Here is a 24,044-nt window from a genome sequence, read left to right as displayed (position 1 = left end):
GAGGGAGGGAGGTAGGGGTGGATGTATACTCGCCTCATTTGCTGACCTGGCAATCCACCTGATATATCCAGCAAGAGTTCCCTTACACATCTCGCCTCTCCATGGTGAGGGAGCATCCCTGCTGAGTGCTGTGAACATGGGGAACTGACCGGTCAGTTAAAGCTCTTCTGTGTCACATTTTTTGGGAGACCAGTGAAAAGGTTAGAGCTGCTCTGATGCCCCTCCTCGATGAAGTAACGGGGAGATCTAGTCATCCTGTATACCCAATCTGATGTAAGAAAAACTAGCGAGCTATAGAGCAGGACGTCTGCCTCCTATGGACACATTTAAAACTGGTTTAGCTTATTGGCTGTAGGAGGACCTAACATTTTTTTTGCTTAGTGCCCGGCTCCTAATGGCATAAGCTATATCCCCCCCCCCCCCCCCCCCCGCTGCGTTCATTACACAAATAAGTTCACCAGACTCCTTCTCTTTTTCAGATTCAACACGGCACAGAGAGTACGCCTAATACCAGTGGTGTGGGACCCAAAGCAAGAAAACTGCTTCGTCCATGGCCTCATGGGAGGTGGCGAAATAGATATTTTACATGTGAAGGGACGACTTGTACATACATTGTCCAGTACTTACTTATCTGCTAAACCTAGCGTCCTTGCCGTTCACCCAACCAGACACGCGGTGGTCGCCGGGACAGCTAATGGGATGCTGTGTCTGTTTAAGAAATGGAGAGACAAAATCGGATCCACTTAAAGGAAACAAATTTTTGGAGTAATTTAGCTCTCAGAAGCCTGAGATATGGGTCCCCGTCGTGCCGATAATCGTTCAGTATAATGGCTTGCAGCGACCGAACGCCGCACAATGATTAGCTCACCTACTGTTCGTCTTTTAGTTTCTTCAGGCATAAAAGCTGAACGCCGATCGGCCCGTGTAAACAGGCGGTCGTTCATCCCCCACTGTTTCATCCAGTTCATAGAGTTGAAAAGATATGGAAATTTTTACAAGTTCTAGTAGTTCTAAAATGCGACTATTTTGAAAATGGTCTTTAGAAATCCTTGCAGCAACTACTGCTAATGTGTCTCCATAGTTACAGACTACAAACAAACCAATAGTCTTTCTCCCTTCCATTTGTCCTGGGCTTCTAAGTAATGTACATGCAGGATGAGACAGACCCAAACCGTTTGACTTTAGGATCAGACCACACGGGGTGTGTTTGTAGTTCGTAACCATGGAGATACATAAATCTGTAGCAGCTGTGTACAAGACTATTTCTAAAGTGACTTCATTTTTATTTACTTATTTAATGGCAATGCAGTTCAGCATTAGTCTCATTGCTCACACAGTTTACAGGTGAACATACCCTTTAAAGGGGTTTTCCATGGAAAATACTATGGATTACCTATCCTCAGAATCAGTTCATCACCTGGGGTCTGTCACCAGGGACCCCAACCGATCAGCTGAGCGGGTGCATGCTGTCAGCGCCGCAAATACGCAGAGGTTGGAGCAGAAGCAGTGGAAGTCTCCGCGCCGACCTCTGTGTAGTGGCCGGCACTTGTAACTGCAGTCACGACTCTCATTGAAATCGACGCAAGCTGCGCCTGCAGTTACAAGCGCCAGCCACTACACAGAGGTCGGAGCAGAGACTTCTGCTGCTTCAGCTCCGACCTCTGTGTATTTACGGCACTGACAGCATGCACCCGCTCAGCTGATCGGTCGGGGTGCCAAGTGACTGACCCCAGTCTGTTAACTATTGATGGCCTATCCTGAGGACAGGTCATCAGTTGTATTTTCCACGTAAAACTCCTTTAAGTTCTTAGTTTTAATTGTTTGTTCTGTTTTGTTTTATAGTAACTATAATCTGTTTACAAATGAGAAAAAAATGACTTCAAGTTGATGCAAAGTGCTGTGTAACATGTTGGTGGCACAGAGAGAATATATTCTGAAAATACTCCATGTTTTTGTGGTCAATTATTTTATTCTTGCCTTTATTTTTATAGCATTTTTTTCTTTAATGTCCTAATGACCTTTGACAGATATATTAGTCTTGGCTCGCAAGGGGTTGTATGAAGCAGGATGAGAGCTGAGCTCACTTCATACCCAGCGGCTATCAGCTGTTTCTGACAGATGAAAGCTGCCAGCAATGGCTGAGGTCAGAGCTAACTCGATCACGCTGTTTTAACTGCTTAAATGCCGTGTTCAGTGCAGACTGCGGAATCTAAACAGTTGGCTGGGAGCAGCTCTTTGCCATTGAATCAACCCATTTACGATACAGTCGCGGAAAGCTATTCAAGTATGTTGTACAAGCGATCTGACTATTATGGGTTCAAGTCCTTTGAGGAGACTGAAACCAAAGTAAAAAGGTTTTTTTTAACAAAAAATTTAAATGCTATGAAATTATGAGTTGAAGCAAACTCCCTCTTCCAAGTTTTCACGTAAAAAATAACACAAACTTTTTTGAAAATTTGGACTTTTATGCATGCAGTGATGCCAAAAACATAACTGGTATCACTGCTTCCATAAGGCCTTTTTCACACGGGCGACAAAATCGCAGCGATGTCGCAGCTTTGTACGTGCAGTTTTGTAGCGTCAGTGATGCTTTTTCTTGAGAAAAAAATCTCAGATCGCGAGAAAGTTAATGGGACTTTCTGATGTTAAAACCGCAAGTTCATGCTATGCGATGTGATAAACAAGAAGGCTCTATAAGAAACATGGGCTACAAAACCTCAATTTTAGTTTTCTAGCAACAATACATCAGACAAAACACCGGTAATGTGAAGGAACCCTTTGGAAACCCTCGGCTTCTCATACATGCGATTTGTAGCACTGTCTCATCGATACAAAATCGTGGGGGGTTTTTTGGGTTTTTTTTATAGCCTGTGTTAAAGCCGCCTAAAAGTCAGATATTTCAAAACCTCACATCATTTATCCCACACAGTGAGCATCCTAAGAATAAAACGTGCAATACCAGAATTGCAGTTTGTCACGCTGCCACTCAGAAAAGAAAAAAAAAAGTAAAAAATCAAAAAGTTGTATTTCCCTCATATTGGTACCAATAAGAGGATTTTTGGTACTTACCGTAAAATCTCTTTCTCGTCTTGTTCATTGGGGACACAGCCAAGACCGTGGGTATAGCTACTGCCACTAGGAGGCGAAAGTGTTAACTCCTCCTGCAGGCTATACCCCCTCCTGCCGACCTGAAGCTAATCAGTTTGTCAGCGAGCAGTAGGAGCAGCCATGCAGGATCTGAACCATAAAGAAGGAACAAAAAACAATAGGCATAACGGTTACAACTGTAAAACCATGACTGCACTATGTGCAACTTACCATAACCAAAACTCCGAACCGGATGCCACCATAAATATCTGGGTGGGTGCTGTGTCCCCCAATGAACAAGACGAGAAAGAGATTTTACGGTAAGTACCAAAAATCCTCTTATCTCGCTCGTTGCATTGGGGGACACAGCCAAGACCGTGGGACGTTCTAGAGCAGTCCCTCTTGGGGTGGGAGCACATGCCCATGCGGTCAGTTAACAGCCGTCTGTAAGACTCGCCGTCCTAGAGAGGCGTCGGACGAGGCAAAGGTATGCACTCGATAGAATCTTGAAAATGTATGCAGCGACGTCCACGTCGCCGCCTTGCATACTTGAGCAGCTGAGGCCCCATTTTGAACTGCCCATGAAGCCCCCACCGCCCTTGCGGAGTGAGCCGTCACCCGGAACGGTGGCGTCTTGTCCTTGGAGCGGTAGGCTTCCACCACGGCCAGACGTATCCAGCGAGAAATGACCACCTTGGAGGCCGCCAGGCCCCGCCTTGGTCCGTCAGGGATTACGAACAAAGAATCAGACCGTCGGAATGACGCTGTCCGTTCTAGGTAAATTCTTAAAGCCCTCACCAAGTCCAACCTGTGAAGAGTCTTCTCTCTTGGGTGAACCGCGGCTGGGCAGAACGACGGCAGCACGATATCCTCGTTTAAATGGAAGTCCGAGACCACCTTCGGCAGGAACGAAGGGATCGGGCGCAAAACTACCTTATCCTGATGGAAGACTGTAAATGGTGGTTTTGCCGATAATGCTGCAATTTCCGACACTCGGCGGATGGAGGTCACAGCAACCAGCAGAGCCACCTTCCAGGAGAGTATCCTTGTCGGAACTTCCCTCAGCGGCTCGAACGGTTGCGACTGCAGTGCATCGAGCACCAGGTTCAAGTCCCAGGGGGGAAGCGGTGAGCGGTACGGTGGAGCGGCATGCGCAACCCCCTGAAGAAAGGTACGCACGGCTGACCTAGCCGCCAATGGCCTTTGAAAGAGTATGGACAGTGCAGATATCTGACCCTTAAGGGAACTCAGACTGAGTCCCATTTCCAGGCCGTCCTGAAGAAACGACAAGAGCCGCGCCAGGGAGAAGCGCATCGGATGGAATCCACGCTGTTCGCACCATAGTAGGAAGTTTTTCCACACCCGGTAGTACACCTTGGCCGAGGATGGCTTCCTGGCCTTAATCATGGTCCTGATGACCGGTTCCGAGAATCCGCGGGCTCTCAAGACCTCGGCCTCAATAGCCACGCCGTCAAACGTAGCGTGGCTAAACTGTGGTGGAAGAGGGGTCCCTGTAGGAGCAGGTCCTCTCGCAGAGGAAGCGGCCACGGGGCGTCTGCCAGTAGGTCGACGAGTTCCACGTACCAGATCCGACGTGGCCAGTCCGGGGCTATGAGCACTACTGGGCGTTCCTCCTTCCTGATTCGCCTGAGGAGCTTGGGGATCAGCGGAAAGGGAGGGAACGCGTATGGAAACTGGAATCCCGTCCACGGAGCTACCAGCGCGTCCACGGCTACTGCCCTGGGGTCTCTTGATCTTGCCACGAAGTTCAGAAGCTTGTGGTTAAACCTGGACGCCATGAGGTCGACATCCGGTCGCCCCCACCGCTTGCAAACCTCGTGAAACACCTTGGGGTGTAGCTCCCACTCGCCTGGGTCGACCGTCTCCCTGCTGAGATAATCGGCAATCCAGTTGTCCACCCCCGGGATGTGAACTGCCGACAGTGCGGGAACATACGTTTCGGCCCACGCCAGGATCTCCGCGACTTCTTGCATGACCCCCCTGCTGCGGGTGCCGCCCTGATGATTTACGTAGGCGACCGCTGTTGCATTGTCCGTTTGTATCCGGACTGGGAGACCCTTCAGCTGTTGCGAGAAGTGTTGCAGTGACCGGAATATGGCCCGAAGCTCCAGGACGTTGATTGGTAACTGGGCTTCCTGCCGGGTCCAGGTTCCCTGGGCTACCAGGTTCCGTAAGGTTCCTCCCCATCCTGAGAGGCTGGCATCTGTGGTCAGGATCTGCCACCGGTAGGGGATGAAGGATCGGCCCCGATGTATCTGTGGGGAATCCAGCCACCACCGTAGGGCGCGATGCGTCTTTGGCGGAATCCTGATTCTTCGCTCGAGCGATGTCACTGACCTGTCCCATCTCGACAGGATAGTCCACTGCAGAGGCCTGGAGTGGAATTGGGCAAATGGGACTGCCTCGAAGGCCGCTACCATCAGCCCTAGCACCCTCATACAGTAACGGATAGTCACTGTGCGGCAGGCGCGCAAGGAGCGAACCTGCTTCTGAAGTAGGCGCTGCTTCGGAGCTGGAAGCAGCACCCGGTTCTTGACCGTGTTGAAGTGCTCTGAGCCGGTGATGGTGACGATTTCTGACGGTTGACGATCCACCCGAACCTGTTCAGCGTGTCCATCGTAATGCGGAGGCTCTCCATGTTGTCCCTCTATGACGGGGCCTTTATCATTATGTCGTCCAGATATGGAATCGCGACGATTCCCCTGGCATGGAGAAGAGATACCACTGCCGCCAAGATCTTTGTGAACACCCTGGGTGCCGTTGCCAGGCCGAATGGAAGCGCGGTGAATTGGAAATGTTCGGCTTGGACCGTGAACCGGAGGAATCTTTGATGAACCGGTCGGATGGGGATGTGGAAGTAGGCATCCTTTATGTCGATCGATGACAAGTACTCTCCCGGTTCCATGGACGCGATTACTGTTCGAATGGATTCCATGCGAAAGCGACGCACTTTCACATATTGGTTCAACCTCTTCAGGTCTAGGACCGGTCTCACGGATCCGTCTTTCTTCGGTACAACGAATAGGTTTGAATAAAAACCTGTGAATCGTTGGGAACTTGGTACCGGCACTATGACTCCTTGATCTAGAAGAACTTGGACTGCTTGAAGCAATGCAGCGTTCTTCCGTGAGGATCCCGGAGTCCTGGAGCTGAAGAAGCGGTCGGGAGGGTATTTGGCGAATTCTATTGTGTAGCCCTCCGTGACTACTTCCCGTACCCAGGCGTCCGATATCTGTGCCAGCCAGACCGCGGCGAATCGGGAAAGCCGTCCCCCCACCCTGGGTGGGGGCTGGTTTTCATGCGGATGACTTTGTACGAGGGCCATCCCTCCTGGTCTTTGGGGGCTGGACCTTGGTACGCCATGATGGCCTGGGCTTGAATGATGGTCCTCTCTTCTGGGCCTGGTCCTGGGTACTTCTTTTAGTTTCCGGTGCGCGCGGGCTACTCCGGCGAAAGGAACGGAATTGAAAACTGGAGCGTCGTGGGGGCGGTGGTTGTCTCCGCCGGTTTTGAGGAAGATGCGTGCTCTTGCCCCCCGTGGCTTCTGAGATGATCTCATCTAGCCTGGCTCCAAACAGTCGTAGTCCTACAAAGGGGATGTTCGTCAGGGATCCCTTGGAGGATGCGTCCGCGTCCCACGACTTCAGCCACAGGATGCGCCGTGTGGCCACCGACGTCGCTGATGCTCGAGCCATAAACCTTGCTGCATCTAAGGAAGCTTCACAGATGAATCTGCCCGCCTGCTCTATTTGGCGAGCAATGTCCGCCATTTCTTCTGGGGCAGACCCGTCTAGTATGCCTCTGCGCAGTTGTTTAGACCATTCGGCGATAGCCCTGCTAACCCAAGTGGAGGCGAAAGTAGGACTAAGAGCAGACCCCACTGCCTCAAAAGCCGATTTAGCTAGCGCGTCGATCTTCCTGTCACGTGTATCCCGTAGGGATGAAGCATCCGCCATGGGTAGGGTAGTGTGCTTCGCCAGGCGGGAGACTGGCGGGTCAACTGTAGGCGGCGTCGCCCACCTTTTAGTCAGATTCTCTGAGAAGGGATAGAGGACGTCCCTTTACGAAACGTCTGTCCGGGCACTTCCATTCCTTATCCAGCACCGCCTCAAAGTCGTCATGGGGCGGGAACGTCTTGGGCAAGCGCTTGGGTCGCCGGAAAGAAAGGGACGGCGCTGGCGCAGAGGAGGGTTGCTCCTGGAGCTGGAAAGTGTCCCGCACCGCCACTATCAGACTGTCTACCGTCTCGGAGAGGCTAGGCAACTGCTCATCCTCGACGTCGAGATCCAAGAGGTAGTCTGAGAATTCGGCCTCGGCTTCACTGTTCTCCCTAGAGGGCGGGAGAGAAGTCGCCCCGGGAGAGTCGGCACGGTTCGGTGATGCCGGAGATCCCGAGGAGTCCCGAGATCCTGGTCGTCTAATACGCTTCCGTGGTCTAGCGCGAGACGAGTCTCTTCTGACAGTGTCATCTTCGCCGCGCACGTCTGGCCCGGGGGGAACCGCGCGGTCCAGCCTATCCAATATTGCGGTAGACGCAAGCGTAAGGTTAGAGACTGCCTGCGCCAGGGAGCGGGCCCACTCAGGTTCTGCTGAGGGTGAGGGCTGCATGGTCAGGGGGCCTGTATTAGGTTGTACGGGCGCCTGCCTAGGAGCGATAGTCATTACAGTACGGCTCTACCTGCCCGCAAGGAAATTTAGCGTTACAGCGAGAGCAAGCGTAGTGCGTCGCTCTGGCTGTCCCCTGTCCGGACTCTTGGGTTCTGGAGTCGGACATAGTGCAGCGCGTGGTTTGCGCAACCTGACTCTGCTGAGAAAAAAATTGCAGGAGGAATAGTGCAGGGGAGATGTGCAGGAGAGCTGCCGCTAGGGCAGAGCCTACCCGCTCCAACAGGGGTTCTGGCTGTCCAGGCTGTGTCCACCCACGCTGCTGTGGCACCACAAGTCCCAGGAGAGAAGATGGCCGCTCTGGGTAGGGAAGTGGGGGCGGGGCTTGTCCTCTTGGCGCGCAGCTCGCTGATTGGGCGAGAGAGCCCGCGCTGATGAAGCTCCGCCCCCGGAGGCGTGCCTGTGTAGGCCTGAGCCGGGAGCTGGATTAATCGGCTCCCCCGGATCCACCGCCGATAGCCTTGCGGGGAACCCCACAGAGGGTGACAGGGAGCCCCAGGAGTCGCCACGGGCGTGCCGCGGGCCGCCGATGTGAGAGCGCGGCCCGCCGATGTGAGAGCGCGGCCCGCGCGAAGTAACTGCCGCACCGCCGGTAGTCTCCGCCCCGCGTCGTACCGCGGAGTAGTGCTGGGAGCCGCTAGAGGCAAGGGCCTTAGCTCCGGTGAGAAGCCGGGCCACGGCCCGGTGGAATGCAAGGCTGCGGCCGGAGGAACGCAAGACCGCGGGGCACGGCCGCGGACCGCGGGGCAGGCAAAGCAGCGGACCGCGGGGCAGGCCGGTGATCAAAGGGGTGCATGGTGGGGAGCCGCCAGCCTGCCGCGGGGCACGGAGGTGGCCTGCTAAGTTAGGAGGAGAGGAGAAGGGGTTGCCAGGGCCGGGATGCACGGGAGGGAAAAAAATAAGAAAACTGCATACTTACCTCCCGATGTGCGAGTGGTGGTAGCCTGGCTCCAGCAGAGCATCCTCCCCGCCATCGCCTTCCCTTTGTGGGGAGGGGATGTTGGACCGTGGATATCGGGGGGCTCTATGGCTGGCAAGTCACACTCAGTTTGGTGGCCGAGTGTGCCTCCTTGTCTTCTGAGGGGACCCGGCAGACAACAGAGGGTTGCATATCACCTCTGTTCGCCGCCCTTGGTGGGTTAACGGGGAGAGTCCTGCCTCCCCGTTATGCCCTGGTCATTCCGCGAGGAAAAAAATCAAAAAGAAAAAGTAAAAAGTTAAAAAAGAGAAGTCCGCAGACAAAGACGTCTGCCTCCTACGACACTAAGCTAAAAACTGATTAGCTTCAGGTCGGCAGGAGGGGGTATAGCCTGCAGGAGGAGTTAACACTTTTTTGTGCTTAGTGTCGCCTCCTAGTGGCAGTAGCTATACCCACGGTCTTGGTTGTGTCCCCCAATGCAACGAGCGAGAAAAAAACTACAGCTCAATACAATAACAAAAGTTCATGTGCAGCTCCATTAACAGAAAATAAAGTTATGGAGTTAGCTTTTCGAAGCTACGTTCTTCTTTTTTTTTTTTTCTCTTTTTACTTTTATATAAAGCAGTGAAACCTAATAAAAACTATGTAAATGGATTATTGCCATAATCATACTGACTTGCGGAATGAAGTTATCTTATCTTTACTATAACTTGCACACTACCCCACCCCCGCCAAAAAGGTCACTATTGCATTTTCTCCATTTCACCCCACTTAATTTTATTGAAAAAATGTCAAATACATTACATGGAACATTAAATAATAGTTTTGGGTTTTATTTTTTTTAATTATTTGCTGTCGCCGTCTTCTGCACGCTATAACTTTTTAATTTTTTTCCATAGACATAGTTGTGCAAGGGCCAACTTTTTGCGGGACAACCTGTTTTGCGTTGGTACCATTTTTGGAATACTTATGACTTTGGACTTTTATCTCTGCAGCCTTTTAAAGTTCCAAGTGTATTTGGGGGAAAAACATGCAATATGGACCACCTGAAACTACACATCCCATCACCTGCAGTTCTTTAGCGTGATCAAATGTTTAACTCTGTGCATTGGGCAGAATGGTGGATATATCAAATGCGTCATGTAAAGCACTTTGTTAAAACTTGGCCCTCACTTAATTCCTAAACAGGTAAAAATAACCCTTCCAATGTGTTTGAGTAAATTCTAGCCAAGACTGATATATCACATGACCAACTCTCATTTTAAAAACCTAAGCTTAATTCAATATGGCGGAGTTCAAAATGGCTGCCGAAAACATCTCATTCCTACAGCTGTCAATCAATAGGAAGCCTTATCAGGGAGTGGCAAAGAAACTAAACTTTAGTAAAGCAAAATTTGATGAGCTTAGAACTACTATCGGTAACATTAATTGGGACAACATCCTCAAAAATATCAGTACGGAGGAAAAATGGGAAAAGTTCAAAAGGATCCTAATCGCCTCATGTGAGCAGTTCATTCCCTTTAAAAATAAAAGAAACTCAGCTATAAGGAAACCAATGTGGCTCGACAAGACGGTACGAGGGGCAATAAACGAAAAGAAGAAAGCGTTCAAACTACTAAAGCAACAAGGCAGCGAAGAAGCGCTAAAATCATACAGGGGAAAAAAACAAAATATGCAAAGATACGATCAAAACTGCCAAGGAGGAAGCAGAAAGACGGATCGCAAAAGAGAGCAGAAACAACCCGAAGCTATTTTTCAACTACATAAACAGCAAAAGGATTTGCAGGGAGAGCGCTGGCCCTTTAAAAAACAATGCAGGAGAAATCATTGATGATGACGAAGGGAAAACAAATCTACTAAACAGTTTCTTCTCAAGTGTGTTCACCAAAGAAAAGGAAATGCCACACGAGATGCAGGGGAATAAAACGAACCCCTCACAAAATATCTCATACCTAACGCAGGAGGAGGTGCGGAAGCGTCTAAAGAAAACTAAAATTGATAAATCACCGGGCCCAGATGGATTACACCCAAGGATACTAAAGGAACTAAGTGACGAGATAGCTAGGCCGCTATACCTAATATTTCTAGACACTATCAAGACCGGAGTAGTACCATTGGACTGGCGCATTGCCAACGTGGTTCCAATTTACAAAAAAGGGAGCAAAAGTGAGCCTGGTAACTACAGGCCAGTAAGTCTCACTTCAGTAACGGGAAAAATTTTCGAGAGGATTCTGAGACTCCATCGATGAGCACCTCAAGGAGAACAAGGGAATAACTCCTCACCAGCATGGATTCATGAAGGGTCGCTCATGTCAGACAAATCTGATCAGTTTCTACGATGAAGTAAGCTCTGAGCTGGACCAGGGAGAATCTATTGATCTTGTATATCTGGACTTCTCTAAAGCCTTTGACACCGTGCCACATAATAGGCTAATATACAAAATGAGGCAGCTCGGACTGGGCGAAAACGTGTGTAAGTGGGTAAAAAATTGGCTCAACGATAGAAAGCAGAGGGTGGTAATAAATGGTTCGTACTCTGATTGAACCACAGTCGCTAGCGGGGTGCCACAAGGTTCAGTATTAGGCCCCACTCTGTTCAACATATTTATCAATGACCTGATAGAGGGGCTGCACAGCAAAATATCAATATTTGCAGATGACACAAAATTATACAATATAATTAATGCAACGGAGGACAATGTATGGCTACAAACGGACCTGGATAAGATGGGGGCTTGGGCAGAAAAATGGCAAATGAAGTTCAATGTTGAAAAATGTAAGACCATGCACATGGGCAGGAGGAACGGATGTCACAAATATTCACTTAATGGGGTACCACTAGGGAAAAGTGATATGGAAAAGGATCTGGGGGTATTAGTGGATAATAGACTAAACTGGAGTAACCAGTGCCAGTCCGCTGCTGCAAAGGCAAATAAAGTCTTGGGGTGCATCAAAAGAGGTATAGGGGCGAAGGACGAGAACATTATCCTTCCATTATATAAGGCACTTGTCAGACCTCACATGGAATACTGCGTACAATTCTGGACACCGGTGCTCAGGAAAGATGTCACAGTGCTTGAGGGGGTTCAAAGAAGGGCAACTAAACTAATACATGGAATGACGGGACTGGAATACCCCGAGAGGTTATCAATATTGGGACTATTTACTCTAGAAAAAAGAAGGTTAAGAGGCGACCAAATAACCATGTATAAGTACATGAGGGGACAACACATGGATCTCTCCCGCGATCTGTTTACACCCAGGACCACGACGGTAACAAGAGGACATCCGCTACGATTAGAGGAAAGTAGGTTTCATCACCAACACAGAAAGGGGTTCTTTACTGTAAGAGCAGTTAGACTGTGGAACTCTCTACCGGAGGAAGTGGTGATGGCAAAATCCATAGAGGAGTTTAAAAGGGGACTTGATGTCTTTCTGGAGAAGGATATTACAGGATATAAATATTAGGTTAAGTGTCAATCCTGGTATATAGGCAGGTAGGAACTATTAGGGGTTGATCCAGGGAACAGTCTGATTGCCATTAGGGAGTCGGGAAGGAATTTTTCCCCCAAAAGGGCTAATTGGCTTCTGGCCTTGGGGTTTTTTGCCTTCCTCTGGATCAACACAGTAGGATAGACAGGCTGGACTAGATGGACAATGTCTTCATTCGGCCTTACATACTATGTTACTATGTTACCTGTTAAACACTATCGTCCTTTTGCTCACTCTGTATACTGGATAATGAATAAAGAAAATCACCAGCGCTATACAGACAGGCAACTCCCTACCTCAGTCTGCCATGAAAGTGTCGGCATACAGAGGATATCCACCTTTCCAGAAGCCAACCACAGTATGTAAACGGAGCTGCAATATCTGTCCAATGGTTAGTCTGGCAGCGCATACTAGTCTAGGCTGTCTAACTCGTTCTTTCAAGCCCCTCCCATTATGATTGATGGCTACAGCTCCATTCATAAGGGCAGGGGCTGTGAAGGAATCGGCAGCAAACGGCTAAGGCCCAATGTCCACGGCACACGTGGATTTTCAATCTCGATATCCGCAGCGGATGCACTGCTGATCATCTTAAAAATTACTTTTTAATGGCTTGTGGGTGATCAGGGATTGTGATTTCCCCCCCCCCCCCCCCCCTTCAATCTCCCATAGAGATGAATGGAGCCGCATCTGCGATAAAATGGAGCATGCAGCGATGTTAGATCTGCAAAGCACCTACAAATCAAATCCGCAGGGTTTGATTAAATTGCGGATGTCCCATTGTTTCCTATGGGCAGCTAGAGCTGCAGATTTAATAAATCAAATCCACACATGGACATTGTACCTAGGACCAGTATAAGCTGCAGGATTAGCTATTAGATGGATTGCAGCTACTTTAAATACAGCACTTGGCTTCTGCCCGTGTGGCGCACAGTGCTAAGACAGCAGAAATGCAGTCCTAAGCCTTCACTCACGACCTGAAGGTTGCGAGTTCACTCCCCATATGGGTCGGGTAGCCGGCTCAAGGTTGACCCAGCCTTCCATCCTTCTGAGTTCGGTAAAATTAGTACCCAGCTTGGTGGGGGGTAATAAATTAATTACTTGAAAGCGCTGCGGAATAAGTTGGTGTTGTACAAATAAGATTTTTGGGGCAGGAATCTTGGGGATACATGATATAATGGGTAGTGGCTGCCACTAGGAGGCGACATAAAGCTTTAACAAAGTTGGCTTCTCCTGTCAGCTATACCCCTTCCCGTCTGCTGGGGGAAGTCAGTTTTCGCTTTATGTACAAGGAGGTCAGACAAGGAATGTCTGCGAGAAGAATTTTTTATTTTACCAAGACAAACAGGATTTGTGGGTCTAGATCCTGCTATCATTCCCACAGGGGAGTGGTAACCAAGCAGCCTCGTAGCTCCCTTTTTCTTTTTTCCCACTCCTGAAGATGATTGCGGCACTGCTGTTCAGGCAAGCTGCCCTCCGGCCACCATGCAGGCTGCTGCTCCACACCCTGGTTCACAGAAGATGCACAGCCCCAAATGCCTCGTACAGTGGGACCTACACAGGAGTCCCAGGCTCCATTCGCCCGCTCAAAGTGGAAGCTGCAGGAGCCCATCAGGATATAGAGGCTACAGGGGCTCCAGCCAGGTTAGTGCAGGTTACTGCACCTCCCCAGCCCCCTTGGTCGCAGTTTCTCCCTGCTGGCTGCTCTTGCAGCAGCTTCAATCACAGCTCAGGACTCCCATCTGCCTTCTGTGACATGCCCTGTCTCCGCCTGCCCTCAGCCGCTTGGTTTTAACACGGGGGATGCTTGGAGGCCTCCAACCTCGCTTAAAATAGAGCCCCTCCCTTTCCCAGGTGGGAGGCGTGGCCTAGTGTGTTGGGAAAAGGTGAGGGCTGCTTGCTGCTCTTTCCTCTCACCTCGTGGTGCTGCTACTCTACCGGCCTAATTTTCAGGGGACTCCAGCTGATGGTCTGCAGTGGGTAAGTTAACCCCTTATTGTTCTCAGCCAGTGGTAGTTGTTTCTAGACTTCCTACTACCATCATGTCACTGAGGTCTGAGGGAGCCAAGCCTATGCCTGGTCTCCCCACTTATTATGCATGCGAATACTGTCAATAGCAGTTCTCCTGTGGTCATGTAACTCCACTCTGCAAAGTTTGCATCCCACCGTAACAGCCGCCCCCTGCGACCCCTCGCTCAGAATCAGATTCTGCCAGTGGAGTTTCTCATCCGCAATCCACCTCTGAACTGGAATGGCTAAGAGCACTAACACAGTCGGTTCTTTCCATGCTGGAAAGGTTATACCGTGGCATACCCTCTCGCCGTAGACCACGCAAACGCTCCAGGCATTTCACTTTCCAGTTGCCGCAATGTCTCTCCAGAGTCCACTTCACCGTCCTTCGCCTCCCTTAATCCAACGGCAGATCTGAAACTTTCAGAAAAAGAACTCTGAGGATCGTTCCGTACCGGAATTGGAGGCAGAGCGATCATCGATCAGTCGTTCGCATGATTGCAGCCGTAAAAGTTAACTGATATATCTGAGATGGGCTCCTCTGTCGATCAGGAGATGCATTCCTTCAGACTCCATAGGCAGGCTCCTAAGCTCTTTCTCAGGCATTAGGAGTTTGAGGAGGCGCTTTCCTTGGAATGGCAAAAGCTTGACAGACGTCCTGCTAATTTGATGTTTTATACCCTTTTCCGCAGGATTTGTTCCAGAAGTGGTCTGTTTCCCATACGGTGGTCCCACCATCTGCCCACTTATCCAAGCATACCGCCAGTCTGGTGGGAGAGGCATGTCATTCTCTGACCTGCGTAATAGGCATATGGAATCCCTCTACAAGGTGATTTTTGAATCCATGGTTTCTGATCTGCGACCAGTGTTCACAGCAACATGGGTATGTCATAACATTGTCAGGTAGGCCAAACAACTTAGAGGTCCTCCCTGCGGATGTCTCTCCACAAGCGGAAACTCTTCTCGCACAACTAGAGGGAAGTGGAATTTTTTGCCTGTGAGACCACCCTAGATGCCGCGCGGCTGTTAGGACTTCGCATCCTCTGGCTAAAGGCATGGGATGCAGACACCGCTTCTAAGAAAAAGTTAACTAATAGAGATGAGCGAGTATACTCGCTAAAGGCAATTGCTCGAGCGAGCATTGCCCTTAGCGAGTACCTGCCCACTCGAGACAAAAGGTTCAGGTGCCGGCGGCGGGCAGGGAGCTGCGGGGGAGAGCGGGGCGGAATGGAGATCTCTCTCTCCCTCTCTCCCCCCCGCTCCCTCCTGCTGACTGCCGCTACTCACCGCTCCCCTGCGCCGGCACCTGAACCTTTCGTCTCAAGCGGGCAGGTACTCGATAAAGGCAATGCTCGCTCAAGCAATTGCCTTTAGCGAGTATACTCGCTCATCTCTATTAACGAACCTTCCCTTCTTGGACTCCTGCTTGTTTGGGAACAATCTGGACAAGGTTATTTCAGAGGCCACGGGGGGAAGGGGGGGGGGGGCAAAAGCACTCTGTTACCTCAAAACAGGCCAACACGCACTAGCTCGCACCCAAAGGCAACACGTCTTTTCGTTCCTTTCGTCGCTCTAGCCTGTAATCGGCGGACTGAGCTATAGGGAGCTCAGGAGCGAAGGAAACATCCCTCCTACAAACCACACCCTGCATGGCAGTAGCAACCTCATCCCGCTTAGCCCTCTTCCTCCAAGCCCTTTGCATGAAGGTCGACCGCAGCTGATCCTCGCGGTAGAGGGTTGGTTGGAAAAGTTCCAGTAAGATCGTCGCCTCCGATTTATGCCATTGAGTTCATTAGCACTCCACCGCCTTTTTCGAATCCCCGGTTCCCAGATGTCCCACCAAGGCCAGAAAGCTCCTGGGCGCCATCGACCATCTATTGGCGTAGCAGGTCATAGTGACAGTCCCGCAAGGCCAGCGCTTTACGGTGTTTTACTGGAACCTGTTCATCGTGCCAAAAAAAAGGATGACTCAGTTTGTCCAGTACTGGACCTCAAGCGACTCAGGTACGGCATTTTCACATGGAGTCCATCCGCTCGGTCATAGCGTCCCTGGGCCGCGACGAATTCTTGTCGTATCCTGGATGTCAATGGACATATCTACCGGTCCCCCCCCTCAGGTGCATCAACGGTCCCTGCAGTTTGCTATTCAAGGCAGGCATTATCAGTTCCAGGCCTTCCCTTTCGATTGGCAACGGCTCCCAGGGTCTTCACAAAAGGTACTGGCAGTCATATTGGAACTCCTTCAATCCAAAGGAATCCTAGCCATTCCTTATCTGGACTATATCTTCATCAAGGGTCCATCGCGGATGGCCAGCCTGGAGAGTTTGCACATCTCCTTACTCTGGAATGATTCGGCTGGAAGGTGAATTATGCCAAGTCATCGCTCATTCCCTTACATCTGGAATTCCTGGGGATGACCCTGGATACTGTGCAAGCACGCGTGTTTCTACCAGTCGCAAAGCGTCAGGTGCTTCAGTGTCAGATTCTGGACTTTCATCAACGGTGCTCTGGCATGCGATGAGAGTCTTGGATTTCATGGTGGCATCCTTTCCAGCTATACCCTTCACTCAGTTCCACTCGCGGGACTTGCAACAAATCTTGTTTTCTCTTTGGAACAAGTACGCAATGAGCCTGGACTAGCGGATGCACATATCCCAATCAATGTCTTGGAGCTTTGGGCAATTTATCAGACAATTTTCAACTTTGTGCCTCAATTATGAGGCCACCCAGTCTGGGTCCAGACGGACAACGTAATGTCTGTCACATATATCAACCAACAAAGCGGAACCCGCAGCATTCTGTGGCCCTTATTCAAATATGGATGGAGGTCAATATGCCAGAGATAACAGCAGTATACATACCTGGAGTGGACGATTGAGCAGAACGCCGGTGGATCCAGGCGAGTAGGGACTTCATCCAGACATTTTTCAGCAACTTTTTCATAATTGTGGATGACCAGACATAGACTTCATGGCCTCCAGGCTCAACTGCAAGATCTCGTGGCTTGTATCAAGGTCCCAGGACCCTCAGGCCTTAGCAGTGGACGCCCTCGTTGTCCTGTAGTCTGGCTTCTAGTTCCCATACCTATTCACACTGTTACACAGGGTCATCAAGAAGATCTATAGGGAACGCATTCCGGTGCTGCTCATCACTCCAGATTGGCCGCATCGGGCATGGTATACTGAATTAATGGATCTGCTTGTCAAAGTGCTGTGGCGTCCTCCGCTCCTTGAAGATCTCCTCTTGCAGGGGCCCCTCTTCCACCAGCATTTACCAACGTTGAGTTTGACGGCGTGGAAGTTGAATCCGCGGTGTTGAGAGCTTGAGGATTTACAGATCCGGTTATCCGTACCATGATTAGGGCACGGAAACAGTCGTCTTTGAAGATTTACCATTGTATCTGGAGGTGTTTCTTCGCCTGGTGTGAATGTCAATTCGTGCATCCCATGCAGTTCTCCCTTCGAAGGATCCTCGCCTTCTTGCAGGATGGGTTACAGTTGGGACCCAATCTTAGCTCTCTTAAAGGAGATGTCTCGAGGAAGCAGTTAATTTTTTTTTTTGCCCAGTCCCCCCCATTAAACACACATTACTAAGCCCCCCTGTAAATGACATTTCTAGCTGGTTCGTACTTACCGTTCCAGCGTTTCAGCAAGTTATAAAAGTTTCCTCAAGATGGCCGCCGGCTCTTTCCCAGTCGCTCGCTGCAGCCCGACGTGCGCGCTCCCGAGACGCCGCCAGCTGTGTCTCCATGGCAACCGGACGCATCGCAGCCGCCGACCAGACGCCCCGCAGCCGCCGACCAGACAGCAGGTAACCGGCGCTAGCCCCCGGCTCCCCAGCGCTAGCTCCCCCGGCGCAGCGACAGCCCCCCCGGCCTAGCGCTAGCTCCCCCGGCCTAGCGACAGCCCCCCCGGCCTAGCGACAGCCCCCCCCATCGCAGCGACAGCCCCCCCGGCCTAGCGACAGCCCCCCCCATCGCAGCGACAGCCCCCCCGGCCTAGCGACAGCCCCCCCCATCGCAGCGACAGCCCCCCCGGCCTAGCGCTAGCTCCCCCGGCGCAGCGACAGCCCCCCCGGCCTAGCGACAGCCCCCCCCATCGCAGCGACAGCCCCCCCGGCCTAGCGCTAGCTCCCCCGGCCTAGCGCTAGCTCCCCCGGCCTAGCGACAGCCCCCCCATCGCAGCGACAGCCCCCCCGGCCTAGCGACAGCCCCCCCCATCGCAGCGACAGCCCCCCCGGCCTAGCGACAGCCCCCCCCCATCGCAGCGACAGCCCCCCCGGCCTAGCGACAGCCCCCCCCCATCGCAGCGACAGCCCCCCCGGCCTAGCGCTAGCTCCCCCGGCGCAGCGACAGCCCCCCCGGCCTAGCGACAGCCCCCCCGGCCTAGCGACAGCCCCCCCCATCGCAGCGACAGCCCCCCCGGCCTAGCGCTAGCTCCCCCGGCCTAGCGCTAGCTCCCCCGGCCTAGCGACAGCCCCCCCGGCCTAGCGACAGCCCCCCCCATCGCAGCGACAGCCCCCCCGGCCTAGCGACAGCCCCCCCCATCGCAGCGACAGCCCCCCCGGCCTAGCGCTAGCTCCCCCGGCGCAGCGACAGCCCCCCCGGCCTAGCGCTAGCTCCCCCGGCGCAGCGGCAGCCCCCCCGGCGCAGCCCGGCGCAGCGGCAGCCCCCCCCGACCCATCACTTACCTGGGAGGCTTCTCGGGGCGGCTGGGCTGGTCTTCTCCGCTGGGCAGCTCCAGTTTCTGCACCTTCCTCTAACAGAGGATGGTGCAGAATGGCCGCTTCAGCGCGCTCCCGAGCAGTGACAGCTCGTCTGCGCATGCGCAGAAGAGCTGTAGCGGGGAGCACACTGAAGCGGCTCGTGCTGAATGGAGAAGACCGGACTGCGCAAGCGCGTCTAAAAAAGCAAGCTGCCAGCGAATTTAGACGGAACCATGGAGACGAGGACGCTAGCAACGGAGCAGGTAAGTGAATAACTTCTGTATGGCTCATATTTAATGCACAATGTACATTACAAAGTGCATTAATATGGCCATACGGAAGTGTATAACCCAACTTGGTTTCGCGAGACCACCCCTTTAAGGGCCAAGCGTCGGCACTTACCATCTTGTTCAAGAGACGGCTGGCTTCTCTTCCATCAGTTTGCACCTTCATACAGGGGTGGCGCATATTGCTCCGCCATACCGTTCACCTCTTCCGACGTGGGATCTCAATTTGGTATTGGATGCTCGATAGCGACATCTCCTTGAACCTTTTGCAGAAGTATTGCCTTGCATGATTAACGTCAAGGTGGCCATCACCTCCATTCGGAGGGTGTCGGAAGTGGTGGTACTCTCAGCAGTACCACCGTTCATGGTTTTTCATCAAGACAAAGTGGTCCTGCGTCCCAATCCTTCTTTGCCAAAGGTGGTTTCGGCCTCCCACCTCAATAAGGACATTGTGTTGCACTCCTACTGTCTGCATGCAGTGCATCGCACAGAGAGGGCCCTTTTTACAAGCTTGATCTCATCCGAGCTCTGAGAATTTACTTGGTGCAGGCAGTCTTGTGCCGGTGTTCTGATGCCCTTTTTGTGCACCCTGAGGGACCACGTTGTGGTCAAGTCGCCTCTAAGGACACGTTTTTACTCTGGATTCTTTAGGCGGTGGCTGAGGCCAGTCGGACAAAAGGCCTGACTACTCCCTTACAGAGTGATGGCTCACTCAACCAGGGCTCTGTGAGCATCATGGGCAGTGTGCCATGGGGCATCTGCCGCACTAGTGTGTAATACCGCTCCATGGTTCTCTATGCACACCTTCAGCAAATTTTGCAGAGTCCATGTGACTGCATTGGTTGATGCCGTCATTGGCCCAAGGTTCTACAATCAGCTGTGGTCTGACAGCGGCCGCTTATTTTAATACCCACCCAAGGGGACTGCTCGTGTACATTCCACTGTATCCCCGATATTCTTGACAAGAAAACCGGATTTTTTTTCTTAACCGTAAAATTCTTTTCCCCAGTCGTCTCCACGACAGCACCACCGGAGATGGCCTCCTCCTGGTTGGACAGGAACACATCGAGAGGTTAAAAAGCTCCCCCCTCTCCCGCCTTCCTCAGTGTTTTCCTGTCCTGCCAGGAGGCAGGATCCCCGAGAGGTTCTGGTGGAGACGCCAGCATAAAAATACTTTACAGAGGATCGGAGGGCAGTGGGTCAGCCTGTCCTCCCTTCCAGACGAGTGGCTGCTGGGACGCCACATGGGGTGGTTCCCCCGGGCCAGGTTCCTCCCGCAATGGCCCATGGGGGGTGCAAAGCGGGGGCCTCAGCTCTCCTCCTCCATCGGCTGTACATAGGACCGAGCGCGTCACTCTCGGAGTCCCTTTGACACGCGTCGCAGGGGGCGTGTCGTGTGACTGACGCGATGACGTCATCGTGTAGGCGTCGCTGGGCGTGAGGGGGCGGGGCTTGGCGCGGAAGCGCCAAATTTGAAAAGATTTATAAAAGGAACCTGAGAGAAGATCATCTCGAACAGGTAAGCCATTGCTTTTAGGCTGACTTGTATTGCTCCAAGATGTCTGCAGCACTGGTTGATAGATAATTGCTCCAGCACTGGACATCGCTGAATCTTCAGCTACAGCAGGAGCCGTAAGTAGCCAGTAGGGCAAAAAAGTTTATGCAAAAATCCAATGTATAATGTTTGGAATGTTGCATCCTTATCCGCAAAAAACTCTGTTTGTCTGCCAGGGGGATAAAAAAAGACGCCCCTCCCATAACAAAACCCAAAAAGCGGGGGCATCCAGGGCTAAGCGTCAGAAAAGGGCGTATAGCCCGGAAGAATATTCAGACTCCGAAAGAAGCTTGATCGGGACGGAGCTGAAAGAACCAGCGCCCGAAGAGTCCTCAGATGAAGATTACAAGAAATATCTATTTCATCAGGAAGACTTAGCACAGCTCATTAAGTCGATCAGGGCTACACTCAAAATGGAGGAACCCAGAGAGCCGCGTACTATACAGGACGAGATTTTCTCTTCGGCCCAGATCTCGACAAAATTCTCGAGAAGGCGCCCGACAGGAAGAAGGGGTTCCCAGAGGAGAAGCAACAGAAGGGGAAGACCTTTTTCGGGCCCCAGTGCAACAGCCCGAATCATATAGGGGCAAGGGCAAGACAGGCCGCTGGAGTTACCCCAAGGGGGGTAGAGGGAGAAATTTCTGCTTCAACCCCCACCAGGGGGATCCAACAAAACAGAAACCCTGATGCCATCCCAGTGGGGGCGAGGCTGGGGAACTTTGTGGATCGGTGGGCCGCGATTTGCAAAGGCACATGGATCCCAGGGGTCCTACAGCAGGGATACTAAATAGAACTGGTGTCCTTCCCCAGAAGGAAATACGTTACCACAGGAGGCTCAGCACAACAACTACACCTACTCCAACAGAGCGTTCAGGACCTACTACATTCAAACGCAGTATCCTTTGTACCTCAGAACGAAGAGACCCGGGGCCACTACTTCAGACTCTTCCTGACAAGGAAACCATGTGGGAAGTCACGCATGATAATAAACTTAAAACCCCTGAACGCCTTTATCAGATATCGAAAATTCAAGATGGAGTCAATCTCCTCAACAGTGAAGCTGGTACCAAAGGGAGCCTATATGACGTCTATAGATCTAAAGGACGCGTACTTTCATGTGCCAATCCACAGGGATTCTCAGAAATACCTGAGATTTGCACTAGATATGGGCAGAAGAGCAAGTCATCTTCAATTTAGTTGCCTTCCCTTCGGGATTTCCTCAGCGCCCCAAATTTTTACAAAAATCATGGCAGAAGTAGCAGCCAACCTAAGGCAAAGATCAATCCTGATAATACCTTATCTGGACCGACATCCTAATTGTAGCAGGGTCCAGAGAGCTCTTAGCGGAACACCTGGCAACGGTGCTCAGTCTGCTCAAATTCCTAGGATGGATAATAAACTGGGAGAAATCCAGCTTAGATACCAGCAGAGAAAAGGTATTTCTGGGCATAACGCTCGACTCGGAGACTCAATGCTCCTTTCTTCCCGAGATAAAAATAGATAAGATCCGTCAGCTAGTCAAGACCTTTCTGCGGAGGCGGTCATGTACAGTCCGGGAGGCCATGTCCCTCCTAGGAAGCCTGACATCGTGCATATCTGGGGTAGCATGGGCCCAAGCGCATACCAGACCCCTTCAGATCGCAGTCCTTTCAGCCAGGGACAAAGGACAGTCCTCACTAGGAACAAAGATGTGCATCAAAAACTCAGTGAAAATATCTCTGCGTTGGTGGACATACCCAGCGAACCTGTGAAGGGGAGTCCACTGAATACAGAACCCAGCCACACAAGTCACGACAGATGCAAGTGCCTGTGGGTGAGGGGCGCACGTGGGAGACACACTTCTACAGGGTCCCTGGCCGCAGGAGATGAGATCAATCCTCAAACTACAGAGAACTCCAGGCGGTTTGGAACAGCTGGGGGACTAGGTAAGAAATCAGCACATAAAAATCCTGTCTGACAACACCATGGCGGTTGCCCACATTCGGCGCCAAGGGGGCACAAGGTCACCAGCCCTACAGAGCATCTCGCAAAAAATCTTCCGCTGGGCAGAGGGCCGACTCCTCTCAATTTCGGCAACACCTTTAAAAGGAGCGCTGAACTAGAGGGCAGATTTCCTTAGCAGAAGACGTATAGACCCAGGAGAGTGGTCTCTATCTCAGGAGGCGTTCAGAATCCTGACAGACAGGCGGGGACCCCCATAACTAGATCTATTTGCAACCAGGGAGAACGCCAAGGTGAAGAACTTCTTCTCCCTCAGACCAGGGGACCAGCCAACAGGGGTAGACGCCCTGAGCCAGGAAAAAATTGGGAAAAAAAGCTTGTGTATGCCTTTCCTCCAATACCGTTTATTCCAAGAGTGATGCAATACTTCAGATCACAGATATGCACACTGATTCTGGTGGCCCCCTTCTGGCCAAGGAGGAGCTGGTTTGGTCTTCTAAAAACTCTGAGCATCCAGGACCCAGTCATCTTCCCTGCCCAGGTGGATCTACTGATGCAGGGACCTCTGAGCTACCCGAATATAGACAAACTCCACCTAACAGCCTGGATCTTGAGGAATCCACACTGAGAGGAAGAGGGTTCTCTGAGAAAGTAATCGGGACCCTAATGTCCAGTAGGGAAAAAACAACCAACCTTATCTATCAAAAAGTCTGGAAGAGGTTTATCTCATGGAGGCAGGGAAGAGATTCCCCGGGCTCCTTTTCGGGCATCCCCTTAATCCTGGAGTTCTTGCAGGAGGGCCTGGATATGGGCCTCTCCCCAAGCACCCTAAGAGTTCTGGTCGCAGCCCTTCATGCTCTATTTGACACCAAGTTATCAGAGAGCAGGTGGATTAGCAGATTCCTGACAGCAGCAGATAGGTTACGAGTCGACCCAGGCCCACAAATATATTTCTGGACTGGAATCTAAATTGGGTCCTGAAGGCGATGTCAGCAGAACCCTTCGAACCGATCGAAGCACTATCAAAAAAATGCTCACTATTAAAACACTCTTCCTGGTGGCCATTACCTCAGCAAGACGGGTTAGTGAACTACAGGCTCTGTCTATCCACCACTCGTTCCTTAAAATCACCAACACAAAGTTAGTGTTCAAAACAGACCCACCCTTTATGCCAAAGATAGTGTCACCCTTCCATAGAGCTCAGAATGTAGTAATCCCCTCATTCTTCAATAAACCTGAGGACGAGGGAGAAAAAACCCTAAGCTGCCTGGATGTCAAGAGAGCGGTCCTGAGTTACATTAACACCACAAGTCACTGGAGACAAGATGACAACCTGTTCGTCCAGTTCTTTGGCCCAAACAAAGGG

The 24,044-nt window shown here is 51.5% G+C and overlaps 1 protein-coding gene across 1 annotated transcript in view; it reads left to right on the top strand.

Moving 5' to 3' along the window:
• The window catches only part of WDR76 (WD repeat domain 76), a 52,166-nt gene extending 50,563 nt beyond the window's left edge, over positions 1–1,603 (top strand). Inside the window, exon 17 of the mRNA XM_066592983.1 lies at positions 480–1,603. Coding sequence (XP_066449080.1) covers positions 480–747 — 268 coding nt within the window. The 3' untranslated portion in view covers positions 748–1,603. The remainder of the gene's footprint in view (positions 1–479) is intronic.
• The last annotated feature ends 22,441 nt before the right edge of the window (positions 1,604–24,044 follow it).

This window comes from Eleutherodactylus coqui, chromosome 2 (genome assembly GCF_035609145.1).
Source record: "Eleutherodactylus coqui strain aEleCoq1 chromosome 2, aEleCoq1.hap1, whole genome shotgun sequence".
NCBI classification, from domain to species: domain Eukaryota; kingdom Metazoa; phylum Chordata; class Amphibia; order Anura; family Eleutherodactylidae; genus Eleutherodactylus; species Eleutherodactylus coqui.
Note: the sequence above shows the minus strand (reverse complement) of the source record. Positions and strands in the feature narration are given on the sequence as shown.